At 47.8% G+C, this 27,774-nt stretch overlaps 2 protein-coding genes across 2 annotated transcripts; one reads left to right on the forward strand and one right to left on the reverse strand.

Moving 5' to 3' along the window:
• Positions 1–1,233: 1,233 nt before the first annotated feature.
• Positions 1,234–8,352, forward strand: CFD (complement factor D). The gene is made up of 5 exons (XM_081895876.1): positions 1,234–1,433; positions 3,221–3,371; positions 4,249–4,393; positions 6,349–6,606; positions 8,007–8,352. The coding sequence occupies exons 1-5, from the start codon at positions 1,379–1,381 to the stop codon at positions 8,181–8,183; spliced, it is 786 nt and encodes a 261-aa protein (XP_081752002.1). The 5' UTR covers positions 1,234–1,378; the 3' UTR covers positions 8,184–8,352.
• Positions 8,353–8,812: 460 nt separating this feature from the next.
• Positions 8,813–26,748, reverse strand: MED16 (mediator complex subunit 16). Its single transcript, XM_081895484.1, has 15 exons — positions 26,648–26,748; positions 25,066–25,241; positions 24,839–24,946; positions 22,728–22,897; positions 20,757–21,188; positions 19,825–19,930; positions 19,325–19,480; positions 15,535–15,746; positions 14,376–14,582; positions 12,279–12,489; positions 11,835–11,968; positions 11,423–11,618; positions 10,440–10,659; positions 9,294–9,377; positions 8,813–9,038 (listed from the first exon to the last, which is right to left on the reverse strand). The coding sequence occupies exons 2-15, from the start codon at positions 25,199–25,201 to the stop codon at positions 8,912–8,914; spliced, it is 2,499 nt and encodes an 832-aa protein (XP_081751610.1). The 5' UTR covers positions 25,202–25,241; positions 26,648–26,748; the 3' UTR covers positions 8,813–8,911.
• Positions 26,749–27,774: the final 1,026 nt, after the last annotated feature.

The raw sequence follows: 27,774 nt of genomic DNA on the forward strand, positions 1-27,774 counted from the left end.
TCGGAGGTAGCTTCCTCTGAGCTCGTGCAGAGTGGCTGCCCCTTATTCCTGAGCCCAGGCTATGAATTAGGAGGAAACTTGAGCCCCAGCATTTATTGGGAGCGGAGAGGCTTAGGTTAAGCCACTTGGATAATCCCACAGCTGTTGGGGGCAGCTGGGGACAGATCCTGCTTCCCTTTGGCCATCATGATCTCAATACAGCGGCACCTCGGTCCTCAAACTTAATCCGTTCCGGAAATTCCGTTCCAAAACCAAAGCGTTCCAAAACCAAGGCGCTCTTTCCCATAGAAAGCAATGCGAAAGGGATTAATCCGTTCCGGACTTTTAAAAACAACCCCCAAAACGGCAACTTAACGTGAATTTTACTCTCTAACCAGACCGTTGACCCATAAAGCAATAATCAATGTACTGCAGTCACACAATCAATCAATCAGTTCCACAGTTGCAAAAACAGAAAAGAAAAATAAGTAGGGAAAACAGACAGAACTCAGCGTAACACTCAAAGCGGAGCACATTTGGCTTCCAAAAAAAGTTTGCAAACCGGAACACTTAATTCTGGGTTTGTAGTGTTTGGGTTCCAAGCTGTTTGAGTACCAAGGCGTTTGAGAGCCAAGGTACCACTGTTTGGGTCCCCCCTGGTTTCCAATATATCCCAGGAATCCTTGCCCAATATTCACCCAAAATAGTCTGTTTAAAAGTCTGGTTTTCATGCCCAGGTGGTGTTTGTGGACCTTGATAGGTGACATGCAATGGCAGCGTCGGCGGGGCCTGACATGCAACGGCCGGCAGGATTCATTGGTGACATACTTTATTTATTTAGAAGCCTTTGAGGGGGGGCGGATCTCCAATCATTGCGACAAAAATATAAAGCAGTGGTTGGAAAACATTTAGAAGCAGAAAAAACCTCAAATTGTGCTATATACAACTTACTGGCTCCAATTTGTCCTGGATTTTAGGCAAGTTTGTTATTATTATTATTATTATTGCATTTGAGCTGTTTTTTTCCTAGGGAAACCCCCAAATTTGTTGAGTCTCCCCTCCTCAGGGAAACCCAAAAGAGGTTTTCTTTTAACGCCCCAAAGGAAGTGACTTATCAATTGATGGACATATGACATAGGCCTGTCCCAAGGACTCGGTCCACACAACTTGCAGAGCTCTGGCAAACAGCTTTTATCAGATTTCGTGTGTCAAAGAAGGAAGCAGCCAGATTGCCAAGGCAAACAGGCTGCTTCCTCTTCTGTGTTTGTGCAGAGAAGGGAAAAAATAAAATCCCACGCTTCGGAGCCGATAAAATACGTCCTGGAAATCACATGCAAACACACCAATATATATCTTTCCTAAGTTCAGCAGAACTTATTCCTGACAGCCTGACTCGAAGATGCCTTTTTCTTCCATCTGGCTCCCGGTTGTTTTGGGCCTCTTCGCCGCAGATGGTGAGTCGGCTGCAAAATCCTGCTTTCTCTCATATATATAGATATCTTATTTAAGTATTTATTATGTTGTTGTTGTTTAGCCGTGTCCGCCTCTTCGTGACCCCCTGGACTAGAGCATGCCAGGCCCTCCTGTCTTCTATTGTTTGGTCAAACTCATGCTGGTCGCTTCGAGAACACTGTCCCACCATCTCGTCCTCCGTCGTCCCCTTCTCCTTGCGCCCTCCATCTTCCCCAACATCAGGGTCTTTTCCAGGGAGTCTTCTCTTCTCCTGAGGTGGCCAAAGTCTTGGAGCCTCAGCTTCAGGATCTGTCCTTCCAGTGAGCACTCAGGGCTGATTTCCTTCAGAATGGAGAGGTTGGATCTTCTTGCAGTCCATGGGACTCTCAAGAGTCTCCTCCAGCACCAGAATTCAAAAGCATCCATTCTTCGGCGATCAGCCTTCTTGATGGTCCAGCTCTCACTTCCATACATCACTACTGGGAAAACCAGAGCTTTAGAGATACGGACCTTTGTTGGCAAGGTGATGATGTCTCTGCTTTTTAAGATGCTGTCTAGGTTTGTCATCGCTTTTCTCCCAAGAAGCAGGCGTCTTTTAATTTCGTGACTGCTGTCACCATCTGCAGTGATCATAGAGCCCAAGAAAGTCAAATCTCTCACTGCCTCCATTTCTTCCCCTTCTATTTCCCAAGAGGTGATGGGCCCAGTGGCCATGATCTTCGTTTTTTTGATGTTGAGCTTCAGACCATATTTTGCGCTCTCCTCTTTCACGCTCATTAAAAGGTTCTTTAATTCCTCCTCACTTTCTGCCATCAAGGTTGTGTCATCTGCATATCTGAGGTTGTTGATATTTCTTCCAGCGATCTTAATTCCGGCTTGGGATTCATCCAGCCCAGCCTTTCGCATGATGAATTCTGCATGTAAGTTAAATAAGCAGGGAGACAATATACAGCCTTGTCGGAATCCTTTCCCAATTTTGAACCAATCAGTTGTTTCATATCCAGTTCTAACTGTAGCTTCTTGTCCTACATAGAGGTCGCCTGCCTTATCCTGTCCAGGGAGTGAGACATTTTCCTTTTTTTCTCTGTTTTAACTTCACAACAACCCTGTGCGGCTGGTCAGAGAGAGAAGGAGGTGGACGCAAAGAGACGTTCGGGAGGAATTCGAACCCAGAACCTCGTCCAGCACTCTAACCGCTATGCTGCCTTGTGGTCCAATGCTGTCTGTGTCTTCCAAGGGACTTCATAGACAACACAGGGTCCAGGATGCGAATTTTGCATAATATCTGCATATGCTAATCGATGCAAATATAGGCCGACTTTCAGAGGTTGCTGGGTGAGCCTCACGACTCTTGCAAATTAGGGTTTACTCTAAGAATACAAGATTTTCTGGGCTCCCAGATCCATCAAAACACGCCACCATTCATTTCAACAGGTCTACGCCGAGTAGATTGTACAAAAGTGCAATTGAGTTTCAATATGCTGCCCTATTAAGCAAGTTTGTTCAAAAAGTGTGCATTCTGGGGTTTTTGGGGGGCAGATCTGGGGCTTTTCAGACCCCTGTGCTACCCCCCCAACAGCACCGGAACATAGAAACTGCTTTATTCTGGCTTGCGTTCCCTTTCCTCTGCCCTCCTCCTCCCATTTTCCTTTGGTGCTGTGCCCTTTTAATATGTTTTTTTAAAAAAATATTTTATTTTCCGTTTTTCTAATAGCAACCATTTTTATATGCATACAGATCATTAGGTTGCCTACCCATGATCTAACCCTCTGTGCTATTGCCTTCTCAGCAAGCCGCCCCAGAGGCCGTATCCTGGGGGGCCGGGACGCTCCCCGGCGCCCGTACATGGCCTCCCTCCAACTGAATGGGCAGCACCTCTGTGGGGGCTTGCTCATCGCCGACGAATGGGTGCTGAGCGCCGCCCATTGCCTGGAGGATGCGTACGTATTCACAGTATTGTAGAATTGTCAAGTCGGGAAGGGGACCCTGGGGGGTCATCTAGCCTGACCCGCCGCAATTCAGATGCCCCATACAGGATTTGAACCCGCAACCTTGGTGTGATCTCCACACCGGGCTCTAAACCGACAGAGCTGTCCCCTTGGATCTCCCCGTTGGGTTTCACTGCTCTGCCGAGCCAATCCTTTCTGTCGCTTGGCGGAAACAGTAGATCCTGCGTCAAATCATTCTAAATAAATCAATCGGGTGAAAAAAAATCAGGAGAGAATGATTATACGATTCATATAAATTATACAAAGAAGGTAGCTTCCACAAATTGTGACCGGCATAGTCTAGATCGAAAACTCCGCAGGTGAACAAATTTATCTCTCCACAAAGTTTAAAACGATTACAGACAACCGAGATATGAGATGATAGGAACCATACTGTAGTCGAAGGAAGCCAATCTTTTTTTTATTTTTTGCATTTAGATAAATGTTTTTCGTTAATATCCGATATTAAGCATTGCATTTCTCTTTATAAATCCCAATAAAATTTATTGAGGAATTATTCCGACCGTTCCCAAGGGACCCTGGACCTAAGTTGTTCAGGGCCTTGTAAATAAAGTTTCCCAGATTTTTTCCCCAATGGATTTGGGGACATTTTTCAACTTCAATAGGATTTTGCACGGGGACTGATTTGCAAATGAGTACCAAGACCTCGAACCCGGCTCAATAGTAAGGGAACGACCGGTGGGGCTTTTTCTGCAATGGTGTCGGTGATCTGGGCCCCTGAATCCGGGCCCAAGGGCAGCCCCACAAAGACCCCATTGCAGAAATCTAGCATTTTGGCTCAGTAACTTAACGGTGGTTTTCCACGCAGGGGCAATGGGACCTTTGCGGTTCTCTTGGGGGCACGATCTCTCTCTCTCCCTGAGCCCCACAAGCGCCTGTACGGGGTCCGCCAGCTGATCGCCCACCCCGGAAGCCACCGAGACACCAACCACGATGACCTCTTGCTGGTACAGGTGAGTGATGCTAGATAAGGCTGCCCTTCAGATGTCTTCTAAAAGTCAGAAAGTCGTCTATTTCCTTGACATCTGGCGAGAGGGTGCCACCACCGAGAAGGCCCTGTGCCTGGTTCCCTGTAACCTCACTAGGTCAGGCGGAGAGGCAGCGACGGGCCCAAAGTCACAGCCAGTGAGCTTCAGGGCCAGGGGGAGATTTGAACCCGGGTCTCTCAGTTCCCAGTAGGTCACTCTAACCCCTAAACCATACTGGCTCTCTGATTTTCCCACCAGCCGCTTTGGGCGGCTTCCAGTTCATATAAAAACAGAATAAAACTTCAAACGTTAAAAGCTTCCCTAAACAGGGCTGCCTGCAGATGTCTTCTAAAAGTCAGATAGTTGCTTATTTCCTTGACATCTGACGGGAGAGGGTGCTACCACCGAGAAGGCCCTCTGCCTGGTTCCCTGTAACATCGCTTCTCGCAGGGAGGGAACCACCATAAGTTCCTCGGGAGAGGGACCCCGGTGTCCGGGGTGGAGACGCTCCTTCAGGTCTACTGGACCTTTGAGGCCATTTAGGGATTTCAAGGTCAGCACCAACACTTTGAATTGTGTCCAGAAATGTCCTGGGAGCCAATGGAGGTCTTTCAGGACCAGTGTAATGTGTCTCTATGCTTGTTTATGTTCTATTTAACTGTATTTTTGCATTTGTAAAAACCAATAAAAAGGATTTAAATTGAAAATAAAATAGGGGGCAAAGGCAGGCTGGTTTGGGTAGCCCTAGCAGAATCGCCTTGCCCATTTGACTGCCCTTTCCCCGAAACATATCTCTGCGACAAGGAAGCAAGGAGTGCTGATCTCAGAAATCGAGACGTTCGGAGGAGGGCAGTTTCGGGGAATTCCCCCAAAGAGGTGGAAAAATGTTGAACAACCGGTTCTCCAGAAAACATGATGTTTCCATTACGGGAAATCCCTTCTGCAAATAAGACGCAGGGTATTCTGGCAAACGCGAGAAGTTTGGGCTAATTGTGAGAGTGTGACGCTGAAAATGCCAAGGTTGGAGGATAGATGGCGGCTAACGGATTGAGGTTGAATCCTGGCAAGACAGAAGGACTGTTTTGGGGGGACAGGGGGCGGGAGAGTGTGGGGGACTCCCTGGTCCTGAATGGGGTAACTGTGCCCCTGAAGGACCAGGTGCACAGCCTGGGAGTCATTGTGGACTCACAGCCGTCCATGGAGGCACAGGTCAAATCTGTATCCAGGGCAGCTCCATCTGGTACGCAGGATGAGACCCTCCCTGCCTGCGGACTGTCTGGCCAGAGTGGTGCATGCTCTGGTTATCTCCCGCTTGGACTACTGCCATGCGCTCTACGTGGGGCTGCCTTTGAAGGTGACCCGGAAACTGCAACTAATCCAGAATGCGGCAGCCAGACTGGGGACTGGGAGTGGAGACCACATAACACCGGTCCTGAAAGACCTACATTGGCTCCCAGGACGTTTCCGAGCACAATTCAAAGGGTTGGTGCTAATCTTTAAAGCCCTAAACGGCTCAGGAGACATGAAGGAGCGTCTCCACCCACAACGTCCACCCTGGACACAGGGATCCTCCTCCCAAGGGCCTTCTGGCGGTTCCCTCCCTGCGAGAATCGAGGTTACGGGGAACCAGGCAGAGGGCCTTCTCGGTGGTGGCACCCGCCCTGTGGAACACCCTCCCACCAGATGTCAAGGAAATAAACAACTGCCGGACTTTTAGAAGACATCTTTAGGCAGCCCTGTTTAGGGAAGCTTTTAATGTTGGGTGTTTTTAATATTCTGATCATGTTTTTAATATTTTGATCATGTTTTTAATATCTATTTGGAGCCACCCAGAGTGGCTGGGGAAACCCAGCCGGATGGGCGGCATATAAATAATAAATTATTATTATTATGAAAACCTCCTCTGTTTTCAACCGTCTCTCTCCGTCTCTGCCAACCAGCTGGAAGAGGCGGCCTCCTTGAACCCGGACGTGCAGAAGCTGGCTTTCCAACGCCAGGGCAGGGACGTCCCCGAAGGGACCCTCTGCGAGGTGGCCGGCTGGGGCATCACTCGCAACACGGGCAAGCGGCCGGACATCTTGCAGCACGTGGAGCTGGGGGTCATCGGCCGAGCCAAATGCAACCAGCGGGTTCACCACGATGGGGAAGTGACCGAGAAAATGATGTGTGCCGACTCCAAGAAGAAAGATTCCTGCAAGGTACTTTTTTCCACGAGAGTTCCTCCTCTTCGCACGGGGCAAGAGAAGGATTCCAATGTGCGCAACTCACCCTGCCGCGTCGCAGGGTTTTTCCCCCACTAAATGACCCTCTGCAAAATTACCGTATTTTTCGCTCTATAATACGCACCAGACCACAAGACGCACCTAGTTTTTGGAGGAGGAAAACAAGAAAAAAAATATTCTGAATCTCAGGAGCCAGAACAGCAAGAGGGATCGCTGCGCAGCGAAAGCAGCAATCCCTCTTGCTGTTCTGGCTTCTGGGATAGCTGCGCAGCCTGCATTCGCTCCATAAGACGCACACACATTTCCCCTTACTTTTTAGGAGGGGAAAAGTGAGTCTTATAGAGCAAAAAAGACGGTATTTATTTTTTTGAATGAATTAATTACTGCTTTTTCTTTGATAGTTTTAGTTACCCCAACTTTTCGCTATTATCGTTGGGCATTTTCCTTTCTTTTTCTTTTTATTTCCATTATATAACACACTCTATTCTAGATCTCTTGACAATTTGATTACGTATACTGTGATAACGATCTCTTAATTCTAGAAGTATCTAATGCAAGATTGGTTTGGCTTTTTTGTATGTCGTGTCTGTTTAATAAAATGTTAATGAGAAACCACCATCATCATCAAGAATCCTGGGAGTGCAGGCATAATTCGAACACAGGACTTGGCTTATTAGCATGGGTAGGCAAACTAAGACCTGGGGGCCGGATCGGGCCCAATCGCCTTCTCAATCCGGCCCGTGGACAGTCTGGGAATCAGCGTGTTTTTACATGAGTAGAACATGTGCTTTTATTTAAAATGCATTTCTGGGTTATTTGAGGGGCCTGCCTGGTGTTTTTACATGAGTAGAATGTGTGCTTTTATTTCAAATGCATCTCTGAGTTATTGTGGGGCATAGGAATTCATTCATTTATTTATTTTCAAAATATAGTCCGGCCCCCCACAAGGTCTGAGGGACAGGGGACCGGCCCCCTGCTGGAAAAGTTTGCTGACCCCTGTATTAGAACCTCTCTGTCTTATCCGGATTGAACTTCAGTTCAGGCAAGCAAGTCTGGGGAACTACCTGCCACTAGAACATGGGTGGGCAAACTTAGTCCCGGGGGCCAGATCCGGCCCAATCGCTTTCTCAATCCAGCCCCTGGACGGTCCAGAAATCAGCATGTTTTGACATGAGTAGAATGTTGCTTTTATTTAAAATGCATCTCTGGGCTATTTGTGGGGCATAAGAATTCGTTCATTTATTTTTTTGTCTGGCAGCCCACAAGGTCCGAGGGACAGTGGACCGGCCCCCTGCTGAAAAAGTTTGCTGACCCCAGGCTTATAGAGTAGTGCCAAAAATCTGACGTTCTTGCTTTTTTCTCAACCCTTTTCCCAGGGAGATTCGGGCGGTCCCCTTGTCTGCAACGGCGTCGCCGAAGCCATCGTCTCCACCGGCTCGCGAGTTTGCGGCAACTGGAAGAAACCCGGGATCTACACCCGAACCGCTCCGTACGCCGGATGGATCGACAGCGTCTTGGCCAACGCAACCAGCAGATCCCTGGCGGCCATTTAAGAGCCAATAGCTAAAGGATCTCTCCCTGCCGTGCAAATTTAGGATGCAAAAATTGGAAGTTTCTTCCAAATTTATTCTACAAATATCTCAATAATAAAATTTGATTGACTCTTCCAACTTTTCTTCTCCTTCTTTTTCCTTTCTTCCTTTTTCGTTCTTTTTTTATATATGTGTGCTTATCTGAAATATTTGCAATATTTTCTAATAATTATGTTAAATAAAATTAATAATAAAAAGAGGCAAAAATTAGAAGGTTTTGCATGGCTTTCCTCCACGTTCCAGGCTTCCGTTCTCTAAATCTGCAAAAAAAAAAAATCCTTCGGCATTTCAGCACAATTTTCTCTATTTTTTTGTACAATCCCCGCTGTTTCCCGCAAGCGACAACTTCTCCTGGCGCAAGGTGCTTTGCACGTCGTTTCCACGGACGTGCTCGTTACCCCACAGTTTTCTGTGGTTTTTGCAAAAGCGCATCGCGAAATCCGGATCGGACGAAATCATTAAAAACGATTTTTAAAAACATACATGAAAAAGTGTGAACCTGTAGCAAACCGACGGGAGGTGGGCGTTTCAATCTTCGAAAAAGCAGAGAAACTGCAGGAGAGGGAATGCCAAGAAACACGAAAACAGCCTTTTTGCAAAACTCAGAACCTTTATATTTACAAAATCGCCTTATTTTTTCCGGGTCCAGCTTCCCTGCAGTCCTTCCTCCCAGCCTGGCGGGGGCGCCGTCACGAGTAGCCCAGCGGCATCCTCCTCCACAGCCCGCCGCAGAGGCAGTTCTTGATCCAGCGCTGCTCCCACTGTTTGACGGCCGTCGTCTTGTTGGGAGAGTGCAGCATGGTGACGCAGCCGCACCTGCGGAGTCAAGACCGGAAGTTGCATCTTAGCTCCATACTGTCGGCACGGCTCGGCAGCAGCGTCCCGGAGGTCTCTAAACCACATGGGTATTTCCCCCTCTTCTCCTTCCCCAGCCCTACTGGTGTTCGAACCCGAGGCTGACTGGCCGCCGCTCTCCCGCCAGGAGACGGGGAAGACGGGACCGGGGATGCTGTAACCACTGAGCGACGCTGCCTCCCATCGCCGGGGTTTTGTTTTTCCCCTGCCACTCACCTAGTGCAAGATTTGCACTCCTCCGTGGGGTACGCTCCAAGGTGGAGCCGCCGCAAATGGTCGATCTTCGGCTGCCCGGGGGCCCTGAATTAAGGAGGCAAAACATCGGCGTTTGGGAAGCAATAATAATAATAATAATAATAATAATAATTTATTAATTTATTATTAAATTATATAAATAATTTATTATTTATACCCTGCCCATCTGGCTGAGTTTCCCCAGCCACTCTGGGCGGCTTCCAACAAAATATTAAAATACAGTAATACATCAAACATTAAAAGCTTCCCTAAACAGGGCTGCCTTCAGATGTCTTCTAAAAGTCAGATGGTTGTTTATTTCCTTGACATCTAACGGGAGGGCACCACCACTGAGAAGGCCCTCTGCCTGGTTCCCTGTAACCTCGCTTCTCACAGGGAGGGAACTGCCAGAAGGCCCTTGGGAGAGGGACCCTGGTGTCCGGGATGGACGATGGGGGTGGAGACGCTCCTTCAGGGATACTGGGCTGAGGCCGTTTAGGGCTTTCAAGGTCAGCACCAACACTTTGAATTGTGCTTGGAAATGTCCTGGGAGCCAGTGTAGGTCTTTCAGGACCAGTGTTATGTGGTCTCCACTCCCAGTCCCCAGTCTGGCTGCCGCATTCTGGATTATTTGCTGTTTCCGGGTCACCTTCCAAGGGAGCCCCACGGAGAGCGCATGGCAGTAGTCCAAGCGGGAGATAACCAGAGCATGCACCACTCTGGCCAGACAGTCTGCGGGCAGAGAGGGACTCATCCTGCGTACCAGATGAGCTGCCCTGGACACAGAACTGACCTGCGCCTCCATGGACAGCTGTGAGTCCAGAATGACCCCCAGGCTGTGCACCTGGTTCTTCAGGGGCACAGTTACCCCATTCAGGACCAGGGAATCCCCCACACCCGCCAGCCCCCTCTCCCCCCAAAACAGTCCTGTCTTGTCAGGATTCAACCTCAATCTGTTAACCGCCATCCATCCTCCAACCGCCTCCCGGCACTCACACCGGACCTTCACTGGTTCTGATTTGAGAGGTACCACTGTATGCCCACTCCTCTTTTAAATAAGCCATGACAGCTGGTGGTGGCATTCCTGTGGCAGGGAGTTCCGCTGTCTCCCCACCGCCCGACACCTACCTGACGAAGGCGTCGAATTGCAGGGAGGCGGGGTGGCCCTGCCCCTGGCCCGGGGGCTTCCCGAACTGCATCCGGACGGGCTGCTTGCTCTGAAGCTTGTGAATGATGGCGTCATTGACGGGCAACCAGTCGAGGTTCGGGATGAGCAGCTGGCTGGGCAGAAGGCAGCACTCGTCAATCAAAGCTTCGTCCGGCTCGCTGGGGTGGCTTTCGTCGCGACCTGCAAGGGGCAACGGGGGGGGGGGGGGAGGTCAGGCACAGAGGAAGTGAATCTGGGTACCTCGAAAAAAAATTAAATCGCCCTGCATCTAGAAAGCTAGCGCGTCAGGGAGCAAGGTTTTACTTGCACATTTTGTAAAAAAATTGCTTTTGCATGCAAAGCTGAGCAGAAAGCCCCGTCTCCATTCCTGCAGGGTTTTCCCCTGAAACACGCAAAGCTGCCCCCTGAAATTTGCCTTCAGACTCCCTGCACCTAGAAATCTAGCAGACCAGGGAGCAAGGTTTTACTCAGACGGAGTTTTAGCACACATGAAAAACTGAAATCCTTCTTTCCTGATTAACAGCCTTTGGACTATAATGTAACTTAGAGATATTTTTTACCCCTCTAAAAGCATTTTATTTTAAAAATCCAATTGAAATAAAAAAACGATAAATTACAGCATGTGTATCCATGTTTGTTAACTGATGTGGTTAAACCTTTTATATACATATATATGTCTGTGTATACACACACACACACACACTCAGCAATTTATTTTAAAAATCCGATTTAAATGAAAAACAAATCTGGTTAAAAAAACAACTTAGCGCTTTATTTTAAAAATCTGATTTAAATAAAACCAAATCTGGTTTGCACTAATTTTTATCCACCCTGGTCTGAATTATGCGGATAAAGGCTGAATGAATCGATTCCGCTTTAATTTCATTTCTATATTGCAAAATCTGCAGTTGCATGGAGCCTCGCGCCTTCGTCCCCTACTCACAGCACAGCCAAAGTTTGGTCAGGAGCCGGAAGAGGAGGGACATGCTGTCCTGCGTATCGGAAGTGGCCGTGTAGATGGGCAGGCAGCTGGGCTTCAAGAGGCCCCAGATGCGAATCACGACCATCAGTTCCCGCAGCATGGCCAGGGAGGAGCCGTCGCGGAGGAAGCTGTGTCCCGGGCGGACGGGACCCGAGCCCTGGGGGGAAAGGGGGCAGGTTAGGAAAGTCAAAACTCACCGGGAGAATCCGCGACCAGAAAGAAGAGGAACACCAAGGAGACTGGAAGAAATTTAAAGACTATTTGAATTCACGCGCCGTCCCTGGAAAGTAGGCGGAGAGTCGGATCGCCGGTCGACCCGGAAGGGAATTTGGGAAAGTGTTGGCGCAATGGGGGGGCTTGGGGGGGGTCTCACCTGGTTCGGAAGGCTGGCCAACAGGTAGAGGACAAAGTCGCCGACCCACTGAATCAGCTGTTGGAGAGACTGCAAAGTGGTCATTTCCAAGACAAACTCCTCCGTCTTCAAGTTGATCATCACTTTGTCGATATCTGGAAAGGGAGTTCTTGTTATTACCGTATTTTTCGCTCTATAAGAGGCACCAGACCACAAGACGCACCTGGTTTTTGGAGGAGGAAAACAAGAAAATATATATTCTGAATCTCAGAAGCCAGAACAGCAAGAGGGATCGCTGCGCAGTGAAAGCAACAATCCCTCTTGCTGTTCTGGCTTCTGGGATAGCTGCGCAGCCTGCATTCGCTCCATAAGACGCACACACATTTCCCCTTACTTTTTAGGAGGGAAAAAGTGAGTCTTGTAGAGCAAAAAATACGGTATGTCACTGGGGAGACTGCCACGCACCCACGTCGGTGATCTTGGAGCAGATCTCCGTGAGACGGTCGCCGGGGCTTTTGTCAGGGGTGTTCAGGACTGGGGGGCGGAGGAGCGATTTGAGGGTGCAGCTGATGGCGATCAGGAACAGTTTGGCGTGATAGTCGCACACCCGGGACACCGTGGTCGAGGACAGCTTGCACAGCGACGCCTTCATGGAAATAATCCTGGTCGAGAGCACCTGCCAAAGCAAAAAAAAGGGTCACCCTGTCGGGAAATCCCACGCAATATTGACCCAGAGCAGATTCCGACGTGTTAGTCAGCGCAGTAAAAATTTAAAGCACGTTGCAGGATCCCCCCAGAATAGACCAGAGGCAATGAATATTTCATCCAACGGAGCTTCACTGAGACTGAAGGCAGAACTGAGACTGAGGGCCCTGTCCCTAAGAAATCCAGTCGCCCGGTTGTAAATATTAAGACGATTCCAGCAAGAATGAGTCTGTCTGCAAAATAATGATGATTTAAATCAAGCCTTACTGGCTAGCGATTGAAATCGTGATTGAAATCAATTTGATTTCAATCAAGTCCACCATGTCTAAGGGGATGCGGGTGGTGCTGTGGGTTAAACCACAGAGCCTAGGACTTGCTGATCAGAAGGTTGGCGGTTTGAATCCCTGCAAGGACGGGGTGAGCTCCCGTTGCTCGGTCCCTGCTCCTGCCAACCTAGCAGTTCAAAAGCACGTCAAAGTGCAAGTAGATAAATAGGTACCACTCCGGCGGGAAGCTAAACGGCGTTTCTGTGCGCTGCTCTGGTTCGCCAGAAGTGGCTTAGTCCTGCTGGCCACATGACCCAGAAGCTGTACGCCGGCTCCCTCGGCCAGTAAAGCGAGATGAGCACCGCAACCCCAGAGTCGGCCACGACTGGACCTAATGGTCAGGGGTCCCTTTACCTTTACCACCCTGTCTAAGGTATATAACCCAAACATCACACACCTTCTGCTTGCTTCTTTCACACAAAGAAGCTCCCAGAACCCTCCTGAATTGCGCCCTTGTGCAAATTAATTGAAATAAAGCGTGTTTTTTATATTTTACTCGTAATCCTGTACTCAAAACAAACGCGAAAAGTCAGTGGACCATTATGGTGTTGGAAGCCGGCAGCCGATAGAGGGAATGATGCGCTCGCCGCAATATATTGAGGTTCTACAAAAGAACTGATTCAAGTGTGGTAGAGGGCTCCGAAAATCAACAGGGACTGTTCGAAACTAGTAGACTCCATGCCAAACCGTGTTCAAATGCTGCTTAAAAATAGCGGAGGTCATATCCGTGACTAACATATGCATATAATAATAATAATTTATTATTTCTACCCCGTCCATCTGGCTGGGTTTCCCTAGCCACTCTGGGCGGCTTCCGACAAAATATTAAAAAACAACATTAAAAGCTTCCCTAAACTCACAAATATTTCACAACTGAAAGTGTCCTTTCGTACTGCATCACGGGGCACAAGTGACCATAAAATATTTCAATTCCAAAAAATAATAATAATGTGTGAGTTTTGTCCATGCATATGTGAGTTTCGTACCATAAACGACACAGTTTGTTTCAATCACCGTATTTTTCGCTCTATAAGACGCAGCAGACCACAAGATGTACCTAGTTTTTGGAGGAGGAAAACAAGAAAAAGAATATTCTGAATCTCAGAAGCCAGAACAGCAAGAGGGATCGCTGCGCAGCGAAAGCAGCGATCCCTCTTGCTGTTCTGGCTTCTGGGATAGCTGCGCAGCCTGCATTCGCTCCATAAGACGCACACGCATTTCCCCTTACTTTTTAGGAGAGGAAAAGTGAGTCTTATAGAGCAAAAAATACAGTAATTTGCACAAGGGTGTAAGTGGAGAAGGAAAGATCTCAACGCACATCAGAGCCACACTTTCTGCACTGGGAAATGCAAAATGACATATGCGCCCATCGCAAAGGAACCCTTTCCTATCCCGGAGGAGGTTGAGATGGCTAGCGCCACCTGCTGGCGGGTTGCAAAACGGCGCCTCCATGCATGTCAGCACCCTTCGGCGCCATCCACTCAACTCCAACGCACTCCGGGCGAAGGAGCTTTCTCCCTTCCCGCCTCACCTGCTGCAGGGCCGCATTTTGGCGCATGTATTCTTCGTGAAGCTTCTCCACCAGGTTTTGCACCATGCTGGGCTGGACGTGAAGCAGTATGTCCCACCAGTCGTATCCGGTCACCATGCAATACTCCAGGAGGAACAGCAAGTGTCGCAGGGAGATGTTCATGTCCAGGATATGGCCCATCGACGGGGAGATCCGTAGCATGCTGAGCTGGCGTGGCGAGAGGTCGGAAGGGACGATAACCGTTTAACCACCAAATAAGCGTAATCATACTCAAGATGAAGAGGTGAAAGGGGTGGCGATGCAATGGGCTAAAGAATGGGGAGGCAAACTGAGGCCCGGGGGCCGGATCCGGCCCAATCGCCTTCTCAATCTGGCCCCCGGACGGTCGAGGAATCTGCGTGTTTTTGCCCAAGTAGAATGTGTCCTTTTATTTAAAATGCATCTCTGGGTTATTTGTGGGGCATAGGAATTGGTTCATTATTTTTTTCCAAAACATAGTCCGCCCCCCCCCCCACAAGGTCTGAGGGACAGGGAACTGGCCCCCTGCTGAAAAAGTTTGCTGGCCCCTAGACTAAAACCTCTCTGCATTATCCGGATTGAACTTCAGTTCAGGCAAGCAAGTCTGGGGAACCACCTGCTACTAGAACATGGGTTGGCAACCTAAGGCCCGGGGGCCAGATCTGGCCCAATCACCTTCTCAATCCGGCCCATGGACGGTCTGGGAATCAGTGTGTTTTTACATGAGTAGAATGTGCCCTTTTATTTTAAATGCACCTCTGGGTTATTTGTGGGGCCTGCCTGGTGTTTTTACATGAGTAGAATGCGTGCTTTTATTTAAAAATTCTTGGCTCCTGCCAACCTAGCAGTTCGAAAGCACGTCAAAGTGCAAGTAGATAAATAGGAACCGCTCCAGCGGGAAGGTAAATGCCGTTTCCGTGCACTGCTCTGGTTCGCCAGAAGCGGCTTAGTCCTGCTGGCCACACGACCCGGAAGCTGTACGCCGGCTCCCTCGGCCAGTAAAGCGAGATGAGCACCGCAACCCCAGAGTCGGCCACGACTGGACCTAATGGTCAGGGGTCCCTTTACCTTTTATATTAGATTTGGAAAATATATACAGTGCTGTGATATAAAGATTATTCATTGTTAGTTTTCCATTTACCTTCCCGTGGCTATCGACGCCGACCAAAGCCAGCGACGTCCAGGACATCTGCATGGCTTTGAAGTGGACCAGGGGTCCGGCCGTCCTCTGCCTCTTGATGGCCTGTTCTTCTGCTGGACGCTGGGACGTCGATCCGTAGAAGACCGCCATGGTCTGCAGCGAAACGCGGTGGATGATGTGGACGCTGCCGTCGTGGAAGGCGAGTGCGAGTCCTGGTGCGGCGGGGGGAGGGGATAGCATGAGGCAGGGGACAGTTCAGAGGGAAACTGGAGCTCAAGACCCACACACTGAACACAATGCGTTCCCCAGAAGTCACTCGCGAAATGATTAATAATAATAATAATAATAATAATAATAATAATAATAATAATAATTTATTTATACCCTGCCCATCTGGCAGGGCTTCCCCAGCCACTCTGGGCAGCTTCCAAAAAATATTAAAATACTGTAATACATCAAACATTAAAAGCTTCCCTAAACAGGGCTGCCTTCAGACGTCTTCTAAAAGTCTGGTAGTTGTTGTTCTCTTTTGACATCTGGTGGGAGGGCGTTCCACAGGGCGGGAGCCACCACCGAGAAGGCCCTCTGCCTGGTTCCCTGTAGCTTTGCTTCTCGCAATGAGGGAACTGCCAGAAGGCCCTCAGCACTGGACCTCAGCATCTGGGCAGAACGATGGGGGTGGAGACGCTCCTTCAGGTATACTGGGTCTTTGAGGCCATTTAGGGCTTTCAAGGTCAGCACCAACACTTTGAATTGTGCTCGGAAACGTACTGGGAGCCAATGCAGATCTCTCAGGACCGGTGTTACATGATCTCGGCGGCCGCTCCCAGTCACCAGTCTAGCTGCTGCATTCTGGATTAGTTGTAGTTTCCAGGCCACCTTCAAAGGCAGCCCCACGGAGAGCGCATGGCAGTAGTCCATGCGGGAGATAACCAGAGCATGCACCACTCTGGCCAGACAGTCTGCGGGCAGAGAGGGTCTCATCCTGCGTACCAGATGGAGCTGCCCTGAACACAGAATTGACCTGCGTCTCCATGGACAGCGGTGAGTGCAAAATGACTCCCAGGCTGCGCACCTGGTCCTTCGGGGGCACAGTCACCCCATTCAGGACAAGGGAGTCCTCCACACCCACCCACCTCCTGCCCCCCCCAAACAGTACTTCTGTCTTGTCAGGATTCAATCTCAATCTGTTAGCCGCCATCCTATCGATCGATCGGTTTGTTTGTATAACGAGTCCCCGGTTTTCATTGATCCCTATGGGCAAATCTCTAATTCGTTCCCACAAATTCTGAACTCCCCAATCAAATTTGTACGCCGCTGCAGGCGGGAAGCTCCCTCTCGCACGGGCCGCCAATTATCCGTGTATAGGACGACCCATTTTTTGGCATGATTTTGGGGTCAAAAAACCTCGTCCTATACACGGGAAATACGGTACCGTATGGGTAAATGGACAGCTGTCTATTTTTAAATGCATAAAATGGCAACGTTGCAATAAGAAGGAGATTACCAAGAAATGGATTTTTAAAAAGGAACTAGCTGGGGACTACAATGCAGTTAAACGACAACGAAAGAGTTTACTGGAAGTCTACTTTTGTAGGGGGGAAAGTGTATTAATTTAGTGACGTTTCGTTAAAAGGGAAAACCGATAAAAAGATTGGGAAAAGAAAAAAAAGACGAGCGATGAGGTATTCAGCTGCAGAGGGGGGAATTTAAATGCCACGGGGGGGGGGGAAGGGGCAGGAAGTTGAGAAACAATAAACTTAACGAGGTATACCAAAGGATAAATGTCAAACTTTTGAAAATTCAATAATATATATATATATATATATATATATATATATATATATATATATATATATGCAGGTTTTGGTGTCCTCGGGTGTCTTCCCGTGTAAAAGTTGGGGTGTCTAGGCGACGTTTCGACGAGGTCTCACTCGTCATCTTCAGGCTGGTGCTTTCGGCTTCTTGTTACTGGAACAGAGCAGGATCTCAGTGTTTGAGTTCCTATAAATACTGTTGAGGGGGTGTGGTGTATAGCCTCCAATGTTCTGGGCAGAGAGGAAGTTCCCAGGCTAGTGTGCCTTTTCTTCTTTTGTTCCTTAATTACTTGAGGGATATCTTGAGTGATTTCTTGAGTGATATCCTGAGTACCACTTAGGTGGGTCATTAGGTGTGGATTAGTTGCTAAAGTCTTTGTGTCTTGACCTCTTGAACTTTGTGAAGAGTTTTTCTGAGAAGATGGCTGTACTGCACTTAGTTGTGCTCTGGCTTGGCTTCGTGTATAGGGGCGAGCTGTGGTTTTGTGGCCTGTGTCAGCCAGATCTGTGTAGGGATTGCAGGGGGGTGCAGCATCCGGAGGTGCCACCATGGTTTGGCTACTGGATGGTGTCTGTAATTTATCTGTGGAGAGGGTCTGGGTTTGGGTCTGGTGTGGTTGATTGGTGATAGCGTTCTGTGTGCCTCTGGATCTGGTGTCAGTTTTTGTGGGGAGGGCTAATTTCCAGATGTCTGGCAAGCGGGATGTGTCGTCACGCTTGTTCATGTTGTGAGGGTGTTTCTCTATCTCGATGGCTTCCATGATTATTCTCTTGTGGTGATGTTCCATGTTAAAGAGCAATTTGGAATCTGCAAAATTAATTTCGTGTCCTGTTTCTTTCATGTGTTGGAAAAGAGAGGAAGTTTTTTCTTCTTTTTTGACGGCATTCTTGTGTTCTGCGATACGTGCATTTATTCGTCTGTTTGTTTGTCCAATGTACGTGGCTGGGCAGACTTTGCAGGGTATTTCATAGACCCCTTGGTTTTCCAACTGGATTTTATCCTTGGGGTTTCTGAGGATATTGGCTATTTTTTGGTTGGTGCAAAAGGCTGTTTTGATATTGTGTTTATGGAGGATTTTGCTAATTTTATCTGTAGTGCCCTTGATATAAGGAAGGAGGGCCATGCCATTGTTTTCTTCTGTGTCTTGGTTTTTGGGGGGTGTTTCTTTTTGGATTAGCTTCGTAACCCTGTTTTGCTGGTATCCATTGGCAATTAACACATTTGAGAGATTCTGTAACTCAGTTGTCAAGTGGTCTTTGTCAGCCAGGCGTTTGGTTCTGGAGATGAGAGTCTTGGCTACGGAGTTTATTTGTGCAGGGTGGTGGTGTGATTGTGCATGTAAGTAGCGGTTGGTGTGTGTTTTTTTCGGTAGATAGTGTGTCCTAGGGAGCCATCAGGTTTTTTGTAGATTAGGACGTCAAGGAAGGGAAGTTGGTTGTTGGCTTCTATTTCCATAGTGAATTGTATTTTGGGGTGTAGGCTGTTGAGATGTGTGAGGAAGCTATCCAGTTTTTCCTTCCCGTGTGGCCAAATTACAAAGGTGGTACTCAGGATATCACTCAAGAAATCACTCAAGATATCCCTCAAGTAATTAAGGAACAAAAGAAGAAAAGGCACACTAGCCTGGGAACTTCCTCTCTGCCCAGAACATTGGAGGCTATACACCACACCCCCTCAACAGTATTTATAGGAACTCAAACACTGAGATCCTGCTCTGTTCCAGTAACAAGAAGCCGAAAGCACCAGCCTGAAGATGACGAGTGAGACCTCGTCGAAACGTCGCCTAGACACCCCAACTTTTACACGGGAAGACACCCGAGGACACCAAAACCTGCATTCCTGTACCCGTGAAAATCTACGAAAGCATATATATATATATATATATATATATATATATATATATATATACGGTATATTGCAAAATAAGAATAATAATGACAACATTTCCAGGGACAGGGAGAGGTTTCCTCACCTAAGCCAGGGTAGAATTTCGTGTCGTTGGCGACTTTCAAATCCGTGCTGGTCAAGGAGATGGGGAGTTTCGGGAGAGCCACGGCCGAAACGCGGTCGAGGTCATTAGCGGCCGAGAGTATCCGCCACTTCAAAATCATGGGTGGCTTGTCGCCAACTGAGAAATAAGAAGAAGGCAGGAAAATAAGGAGCGGAGCGTAGTGGTTAAGAGAGTCAGACCAGGACCTGAGTTCGAATCCTCCCACCACTCAGCCTGAGAGCTCTCTGGGCGACGCCTCGGGGGACCGGCCACTTGCGCCTCTGACCTGACCGACCTCGCAGGGTTGTTGTCGGAGGAAAGGAGAGATAGAGATGGAAGAGAGAGTCAGAAGGAAGGAAAGGAGAGATAGATGGAAAAGAGAGTCAGAAGGAAGGAAAGAGAGATAAAGAGATGGAAGAGAGAGTCAGAAGGAAGGAAAGGAGAGATAGAGAGATGGAAGAGAGAGTCAGAAGGAAACTCACCTGTGGGGGAGATCTGTTGGAAGATATTGTTGACCGGCAAGCCCTCTTTCCGGAGAGACCAGCACTCCACATTACTGTTGTTTTGATTAGAGGCGCAAAGCAACATCTGTAGGGTGAGCAAAGAAAAATGCTGTGCAGTGGTACCTCGGGTTAAGTACTTAATTCGTTCCGGAGTTCTTAACCTGAAACTGTTCTTAACCTGAAGCACCACTTTAGCTAATGGGGCCTCCCGCTGCCGCCGGAGCACGATTTCTGTTCTCATCCTGAAGCAAAGTTCTTAATCCGAGGTGCTATTTCTGGGTTAGTGGAGTCTGTAACTAGAAGCGTCTGAAACCTGAAGCATATGTAATCCGAGGTACCACTGTATAAGGTAAAAGGACCCCTGACCATTAGGTCCAGTCGTGGCCGACTCTGGGGTTGTGGCGCTCATCTCACTTTACTGGCCGAGGGAGCCGGCATACAGCTTCCGGGTCATGTGGCCAGCAGGACTAAGCCGCTTCTGGCGAACCAGAGCAGCGCACGGAAACGCCGTTTACCTTCCCGCCGGAGCGGTACCTATTTATCTACTTGCGCTTTTGATGTGCTTTGGAACTGCTAGGTTGGCAGGAGCAGGGACCGAGCAACGGGAGCTCACCTTGTTGCGGGGATTCGAACCGCCGACCTTCTGATCGGCAAGTCCTAGGCTCTGGGGTTTAACCCACAGCGCCACCCGCATCCCTTGTACCACTGTACACCAAAACACAATAGGGCAACAAGTCAGGGAGGGAGGAAGAGGAGCTGCTTCCTTTGAAACCCGGGAAATTGAAGGGACGTCATCAATAAGGGACAGCAGTGGGACATCGCGCTGGGATAAGGGACTGTCCCGCCAAATAAGGGACGGATGACAGCTACGGCGAGGGGGGATTCGAACTCGCCACCCGGAAAGGCCTCACCTGTTCGGACATGTCCCGGGTGAGGAACTTCAAGTGGGTGATGGCTGGGTATTTGTCCTTGCGGGCGAGGTCCGTGGTGCATCGCATGAAGAGCGACGGCAGGATTTCGGTGTCAATCTTGCACTTCTCGTTCACCACGCTGACGCAGACCTTGTAGAACTGGACGGGCGAGGCGCTGCTGCCGTCCGAGGTGGCCACCACGATGTTGCCCCCGCCCGTGAAGGCGATGTCGGCCAGCGCCACGCGGCACCGCAGGCGACACAGGCTCTCCGTCGAGGTCAGGACCTGCCCGTTGGGCTTCAGCAGCGAGACCGTCACCAGGCCGCTGATGGTGACCGCGATCCAGCCTTCCATCGGCTTGCCCCCGAAGAGCGTCAGCGACGGGGAGAACTTGACCCGAGAGAACTTCTCGCCAAAGTTTGACGCTCCCGACTGGGTGGATAAAAAAATTGAGAAATCAGTAAATACCATTTGATCTTTTTTATTTTAGTTTTTTTTTAGTTTTCTAATTGATGTATTAGGATTGGATACTTAATTGGAGGTTTTTTATTGGAAAACCAATAAAAATGATTTTTTTAAAAAAAGCGTAGATAAAAAGTGAGTCCATGAATTGAAAGGCAGGATAGAAATAGATAGATGATAGATAGATGATAGATAGATAGATAGATGATAGATAGATAGATAGATAGATAGATAGATAGATAGATAGATAGATGATAGATGGATAGAGGGCCGGAATTAGGTTTGATGAGGCACTCAGCTCCTGAAGGTCATGGGGCGCTTTCTATGCACAGCTGTCCTTTGTCAACAACAATCTATGTTCAATCTATGCTATAGGGCGATTTATGGACCTGATAGGTATCTCAAGCCCTTTGCACATAACAAAATATGTATTTTATCACTGTTGAATTGAAATACAATTAAGAAGTATATTAATAGTGAAATACGTATTAAACACTTAAAATGAATTTTATTATTCAAAACAAGCTTAATAATGCAAACATTGGCATTCGGCAATAGCAAAAGTTCCTTTAGGAACGCAATTTACAAAGACTCACAACCTAGTCTCTAGAAACTCGCTATAACGTGAAATAATAAGAGGTGCAAATATATGATGCAAACTACTACTAATAATAAATAGCAGAATGTTGGCACCCTATATATAAAAAGGAGCAAAGCAGTGATGTTTTAGGGAGCAGGCGAGCAGGCGGGACCCATGACTTACATCAGAGGAGCCGACACAACACAAAACACTGTTGCTCTATGTAGGTTTTATTTTATTTGTTTTTTATCTTGTATTTTGGTAAGGTACAGCCAGGTGTTTTTTTCCTTTAAATTTTTTGGGGGCCCCAAGAGACTGCGGCCCTAAGCTATAGCTTGTTCAGCTTATATGTAAATCTGACACTGGGATAGATAGATAGATAGATAGATAGATAGATAGATAGATAGATGATAGATAGATAGATAGATAGATAGATAGATAGATAGATAGATGATAGATGATAGATAGATAGATTGATTGATTGATTTTTGGAAATGTACATCCAGGTTTTTTTTCCTTTAATTTTTTTTTTTGCGGGGGTCCACAAGAGAGTGGGGCCTAAGCTAGAGCTTGTTTAAAGGTAAAGGTAAAGGGACCCCTGACCATTAGGTCCACTCGTGGCCGACTCTGGAGTTGCAGCGCTCATCTCACTTTATTGGCTGAGGGAGCCGGCGTACAGCTTCTGGGTCATGTGTCCAGCAGGACTAAGCTGCTTCTGGCGAACCAGAGCAGCGCACGGAAACGCCGTTTACCTTCCCGCCGGAGCGGTACCTATTGATCTACTTGCACTTTGTGCTTTCGAACTGCTAGGTTGGCAGGAGCAGGGACCGAGCAACGGGAGCTCACCCCGTCATTGCGGGGATTCGAACCGCCGACCTTCTGATCGGCAAGTCCTAGACGACAAAGCCCTCCCGTCCGGCCTCGCTCACCTTCTCCACGTGCAAAGCCAGCTTCACGCCATTGTGCAGCCACGAGAGTGCCACGATGGGGTCGCCTTCCACCACGCTGCCCACGGCACTCTCCCAGCTGTTGGCCAAGTGCTCAACCATGCTCCAACATTTGATGTGGCCGTCGGCGTCGGCGGACAGCAGCCGGGATCCTGCAGCGGGAGAGAGTCGAAAAAGCTCGGAGGAGCCCGGCCGTAGCAATTCCCCCCTCTGGAAGAAGCGCCAGAAAAAAAACCTCCCCACGGATCTGGACAGCCTCTCACCCTGGATCTATGAAAGCTTTCCAGTCGAAGTTCTTAAGGCCAATTTTCTCTGCCCCGCCCTGCGTCCCAAACGCATCATTGCACCTGGAGGCTCATCTTAAATTCATGTTAAGTTGATGTTTTAGGGGTCGTTTTTAAAAGCCTGGGACGGATTAATCCGTTTTGCATGACTTTCCACGGGAAAGAAGCATGGCTTGGTTTTGGAACAGGCTCCCGGAATGGATTAAGTTTGAGAACCAAGGTACCACTGCACTTTAAATTGTAAAACAGTGTGTGTGTGTGTGTGTATATGCCCACACACCCACAGCAATGAGATTATCCATACACACACACATACACACCACACACACACATGGATCAATAAGATTATCCATATATATATACACACACGTATATATATTCATACACACCACACAAACACACAGAGCAGAGATTATCCACACACACACACAGGTTGTTGTTTAGTCGTTTAGTCTTGTCCGCCTCTTTGTGACCCCCTGGACCAGAGCATGCCAGGCCCTCCTGTCTTCGCTGCCTCCCACATTGGTCAAACTCATGTTTGTAGCTTTGAGAACACTGTCCCACCATCTCGTCCTCTGTCGTCCCCTTCTCCTTGTGCCCTCCATCTTTCCCAACATCAGGGTCTTTTCCAGGGAGTCTTCTCTTCTCCTGAGGTGGCCAAAGTCTTGGAGCCTCAGCTTCAGGATCTGTCCTTCCAGTGAGCAGTCAGGGCTGATTTCCTTCCGAATGGAGAGGTTGGATCTTCTTGCAGTCCATGGGACTCTCAAGAGTCTCCTCCAGCACCAGAATTCATAATTCACTATTAATATACTTCTTAATTGTATTTCATTTCAACAATTATTGTTGTTGTCGTTTAGTCGTGTCCGACTCTTCATGACCCCATGCACCAGAACACGCCTCTTCTTAATTGTATCTCAATTCAACTATTACTTTGATAAAATACATATTTTTTGATGTGCAAATGGCTTGAGATACCAATTAGGTCCATAAACGACCATATAGCATATATTCAACACATACAAAACAGCGGCCATTTGTGGTTGACAAAGAACAGCTGGACATATAAAGGGCCCTATTACCTTCAGTAGCTTAGGGCCTCGTCAAACCGAAATCTGGTCCTGTTTTCAATGCAAGGCAACTGTTGCAGGAAACCCCCCCCCCCAAATCATTTAGTTTGTACAAACTCGACACACACACACTGGTTTGGTCAAACTCATGCTGGTAGCTTCGAGAACACTGTCCCCCCATCTCGTCCTCTGCCGTCCCCTTCTCCTTGCGCCCTCCATCTTTCCCAACATCAGGGTCTTTTCCAGGGAGTCTTCTCTTCTCAGGAGGTGGCCAAAGTCTTGGAGCCTCCGCTTCAGGATCTGTCCTTCCAGTGAGCACTCAGGGACGATCCGAATGGATAGGTTTGATCTTCTTGCAGTCCATGGGACTCTCAAGAGTCTCCTCCAGCACCAGCATTCAAAAGCATCCATTCTTCGGCGATCAGCCTTCTTGATGGTCCCTTCCATACATCACTCCTGGGAAAACCATGGCTTTAACTATACGGACCTTTGTTGGCAAGGTGATGTCTCTGCTTTTTGAGATGCTGTCTAGGTTTGTCATTGCTTTTCTCCCAAGAAGCAGGCGTTATTTAATTTCGTAGCTGCTGTCAACATCTGCAGTGATCATGGAGCCCAAGAAAGTAAAATCTCTCACTGCCTCCATACACACACACACACACACACAAACACATACACAGAATTGCTACGCTTATATATTTCATTGCTACGTTTATTTCGCAAGCTGCATTGAGGGTTTCCTTACCCGACTGATCCCATTCCAAGCAAGTGATGATTTCCACGTGTCCGGAATTGATGGAGCAGACGTCCCAGGGGTGCTCCATGTCCAGGATGTGAATCATGTGGGTGAGGTCTAAGGAAGAAGGCGAAAAGAAACGAGGAGAGCCAGCCTTAGACTTACGAGGGATGCTCAGCTGGAGATCAGAAGCCGCTCTGGGTTTTCTCCACAGGCTTTTCCCTGCAAGAAATTACCTTTCTCCTCTTCGTTCTTGAGGTCCGTCGTGAAGGCGATCAGGTTGCGGCAGGACCATGCGCAGACCAGGGGGATGGAGGGGCAGTGGTTGCTCTTGGGGCGCTTTTCCCACTCGCAGACGTACGCCAGGTCCATCTTGCTCCGAGACCGGCGGCGCGGGGCAGGAGTTGATAATCTATGTTGGAAATGCAAAGAAAAAGAGGGTACCTTTCATCATATGTGGTGGAGATGCTCCAAGGTGAAAGACTTCTGGGAGAAGATTTATAATGAATTGAAAAAAGGTTGAAATATACATTTATTAAGAAACCAGAGGCCTTTCTTCTTGGAATTGCCCCCAAAAGATGTTAGATTGTTTTTGTGTGCCACAACTGCAGCTAGAATTTTGTTGGCCAGAAATGGGAAATCACAAGAAGTCCCAACAGTGGAGGAATGGCAGATGAAGACGATGGACTTTTCAGAAGAGTCCGCGACCAGAAGGAGGAGGAGTACCAGGAGTACTGGATAAAATTCAAAGACTATTTAGTTAAATATGCCAAGATAACTTAACTGGGAATACTTGCAAATACCAGATAGGCCTAGGATTTAATTATGTGATGTTAGAGAATAATATGTTTAAAGTCAAAATGAAGCTAAAGTATGATGTTAAGCGATTAAGTTAATTTTATGAGAAAATTGGTTTTGGAAAACTGTTACAATGATATACATTGAAACTCAGCAAGGGGGATTTAAGGAAGTCACTTAACAATGTAACTAAAATTAAACCAAGTACAGTTAAGATGTATGTTTGTTTGTTTAAAATTTTGAAAAACCAATAATCCAAGGAACCCCTGTATTTTGTTACATGGTTGCATGGGAAAAGCCCCACATTTGAATCACTGCCCAACACCCCTGTTGCTAAACCAAAACCCTATTTATTTTAAGTTTCCTGTGAAAGCCACTTATAGCATGGCGTTACCATCGATTTCCTTTTGTGGAAAGAAGGGAGTAAAAATAAATATTTTTGCACCTGCAATTATTTCGAATGCCCTCAATGACCTGATAATCATTTATTTGCAAATCCAGGAAGCTTTTAAAAATAAAAGAAAGCAAGAAATTGCAATTTTGCAATTTTAATTCCTAGTGTTTGGTTCAGTTAAGACCACCCCTTTCTTGCTGGCTCCCAAGAGCTCTGCTTTGCAAGAAAGGGAAAATTGAATTTCACTGGCAATGACAGCTAACATGGTGAGTTCATTTTTTTTTAAGAAAGCCAATGGAGCATTTTTCCAAACCGGTTTTTTAAATTATTTTTTTAGGAGAAATCATTGCACTCTTAATTTTGCAAATCCAGCTGCTAGGGCATGCATTTAAATCTGCAAAATTAAGAGTGCAAGGAATTGCAACAGCAGGTTTAATTCAATTGCACCGCAAAGATTAATTGCCCCAGCAAGAAAAAGGGGAGAAATCCCCCTGGAGTTGGAAATTGCCCTGAAAAACACCTATTGGGGTGATTACCCAGCACTTAAAATGGTTAAATTGCTAGTTTTGGGCATATTCCCCCCCCCAGGGGTAACAAATGAACTCTTCCATTCCCCCCCTACTCACCAACGCTCTATCCAGGCTGCCCAGCTGCTCTGCGCCTGCGCGAACTCCTGCTGCCCTAGTTAAGGACCCCTTCCTCTCGGCTGTCTTCAGGAGTGCCTGAAAAAAATAACAACAAACCGCCGGAATAAAATAATTTTAAAAACCGCACGGCAACTACACGCATCCCTTCCCTCTTCTGTCAAGACGGGCTCGTTTCAGTGGGGCGAGTCAAATCTCCCCTTTTCTTTTCAGGCAGTTCGAAAGACAGAGTGGGGACCTCTCTCTCAATCCGCCTCTCGCCTGTTCAATAGGAAGAGACTAGGAGGGGTCAGATTTGCATAGGCGGCCTCCCAGCATGCATCGGGATGCGGGAAATTAAAAGAAATAGGATGGATTAATTTGAGAAGGCGAGGAGACTAAGGGGTAGCTTGGTGGGGGTTTAGAAACAGAACAGGAGGAGAAAACACAGGAAGGAAAGACAATAACATTTTCATACCATAACTTGGAAATGTTTTCAAATCAGAGGTTTATATATGGCTGCGGTAGTGGTTAGGTTTGTGCTCGCTTCGGCAGCACATATACTAAAATTGGAACGATACAGAGAAGATTAGCATGGCCCCTGCGCAAGGATGACACGCAAATTCGTGAAGCGTTCCATATTTTGATGCATCCCTGCATTACTTTTCTTGCACCTCAGGCCGAAGACACGCCTCTTTGGCTCCCCCTCACCCTTCACTTTGCAAACTCCACATTACTTGCAACCCCTTTTCCATCCCTCTTTACCCCCAACCACCCCCCCAAAAAACCCTCTTTCCAAAAATGCCAGCTGATTGCAACGTGGCTATTGCACCCGAATAATGATATATTAATGCATGCATGCAGCATATTCAAAATCAGCAAAACAGTCAAAACAAAAAACAAAAAAAATCCTTCCAGTAGCACCTTAAAGACCAACTAAGTCAGTTCTTGGTATGAGCTTTCGTGTGCATGCACACTTCTTCAGATACACTGAAACAGAAGTTTCCAGACCCTTCTATATAGTGAGAAGGTGGGGAGGGGTATTACTCGAAGGGTGGTGGGAATGGGTGATGGGCAGATAGCTGTGTCCGCCTCTTCGTGACCCCCTGGACCAGAGCACACCAGGCCCT

Source organism: Podarcis melisellensis (genome assembly GCF_964234715.1).
Source record: "Podarcis melisellensis genome assembly, chromosome: 18".
NCBI lineage: Eukaryota > Metazoa > Chordata > Lepidosauria > Squamata > Lacertidae > Podarcis > Podarcis melisellensis.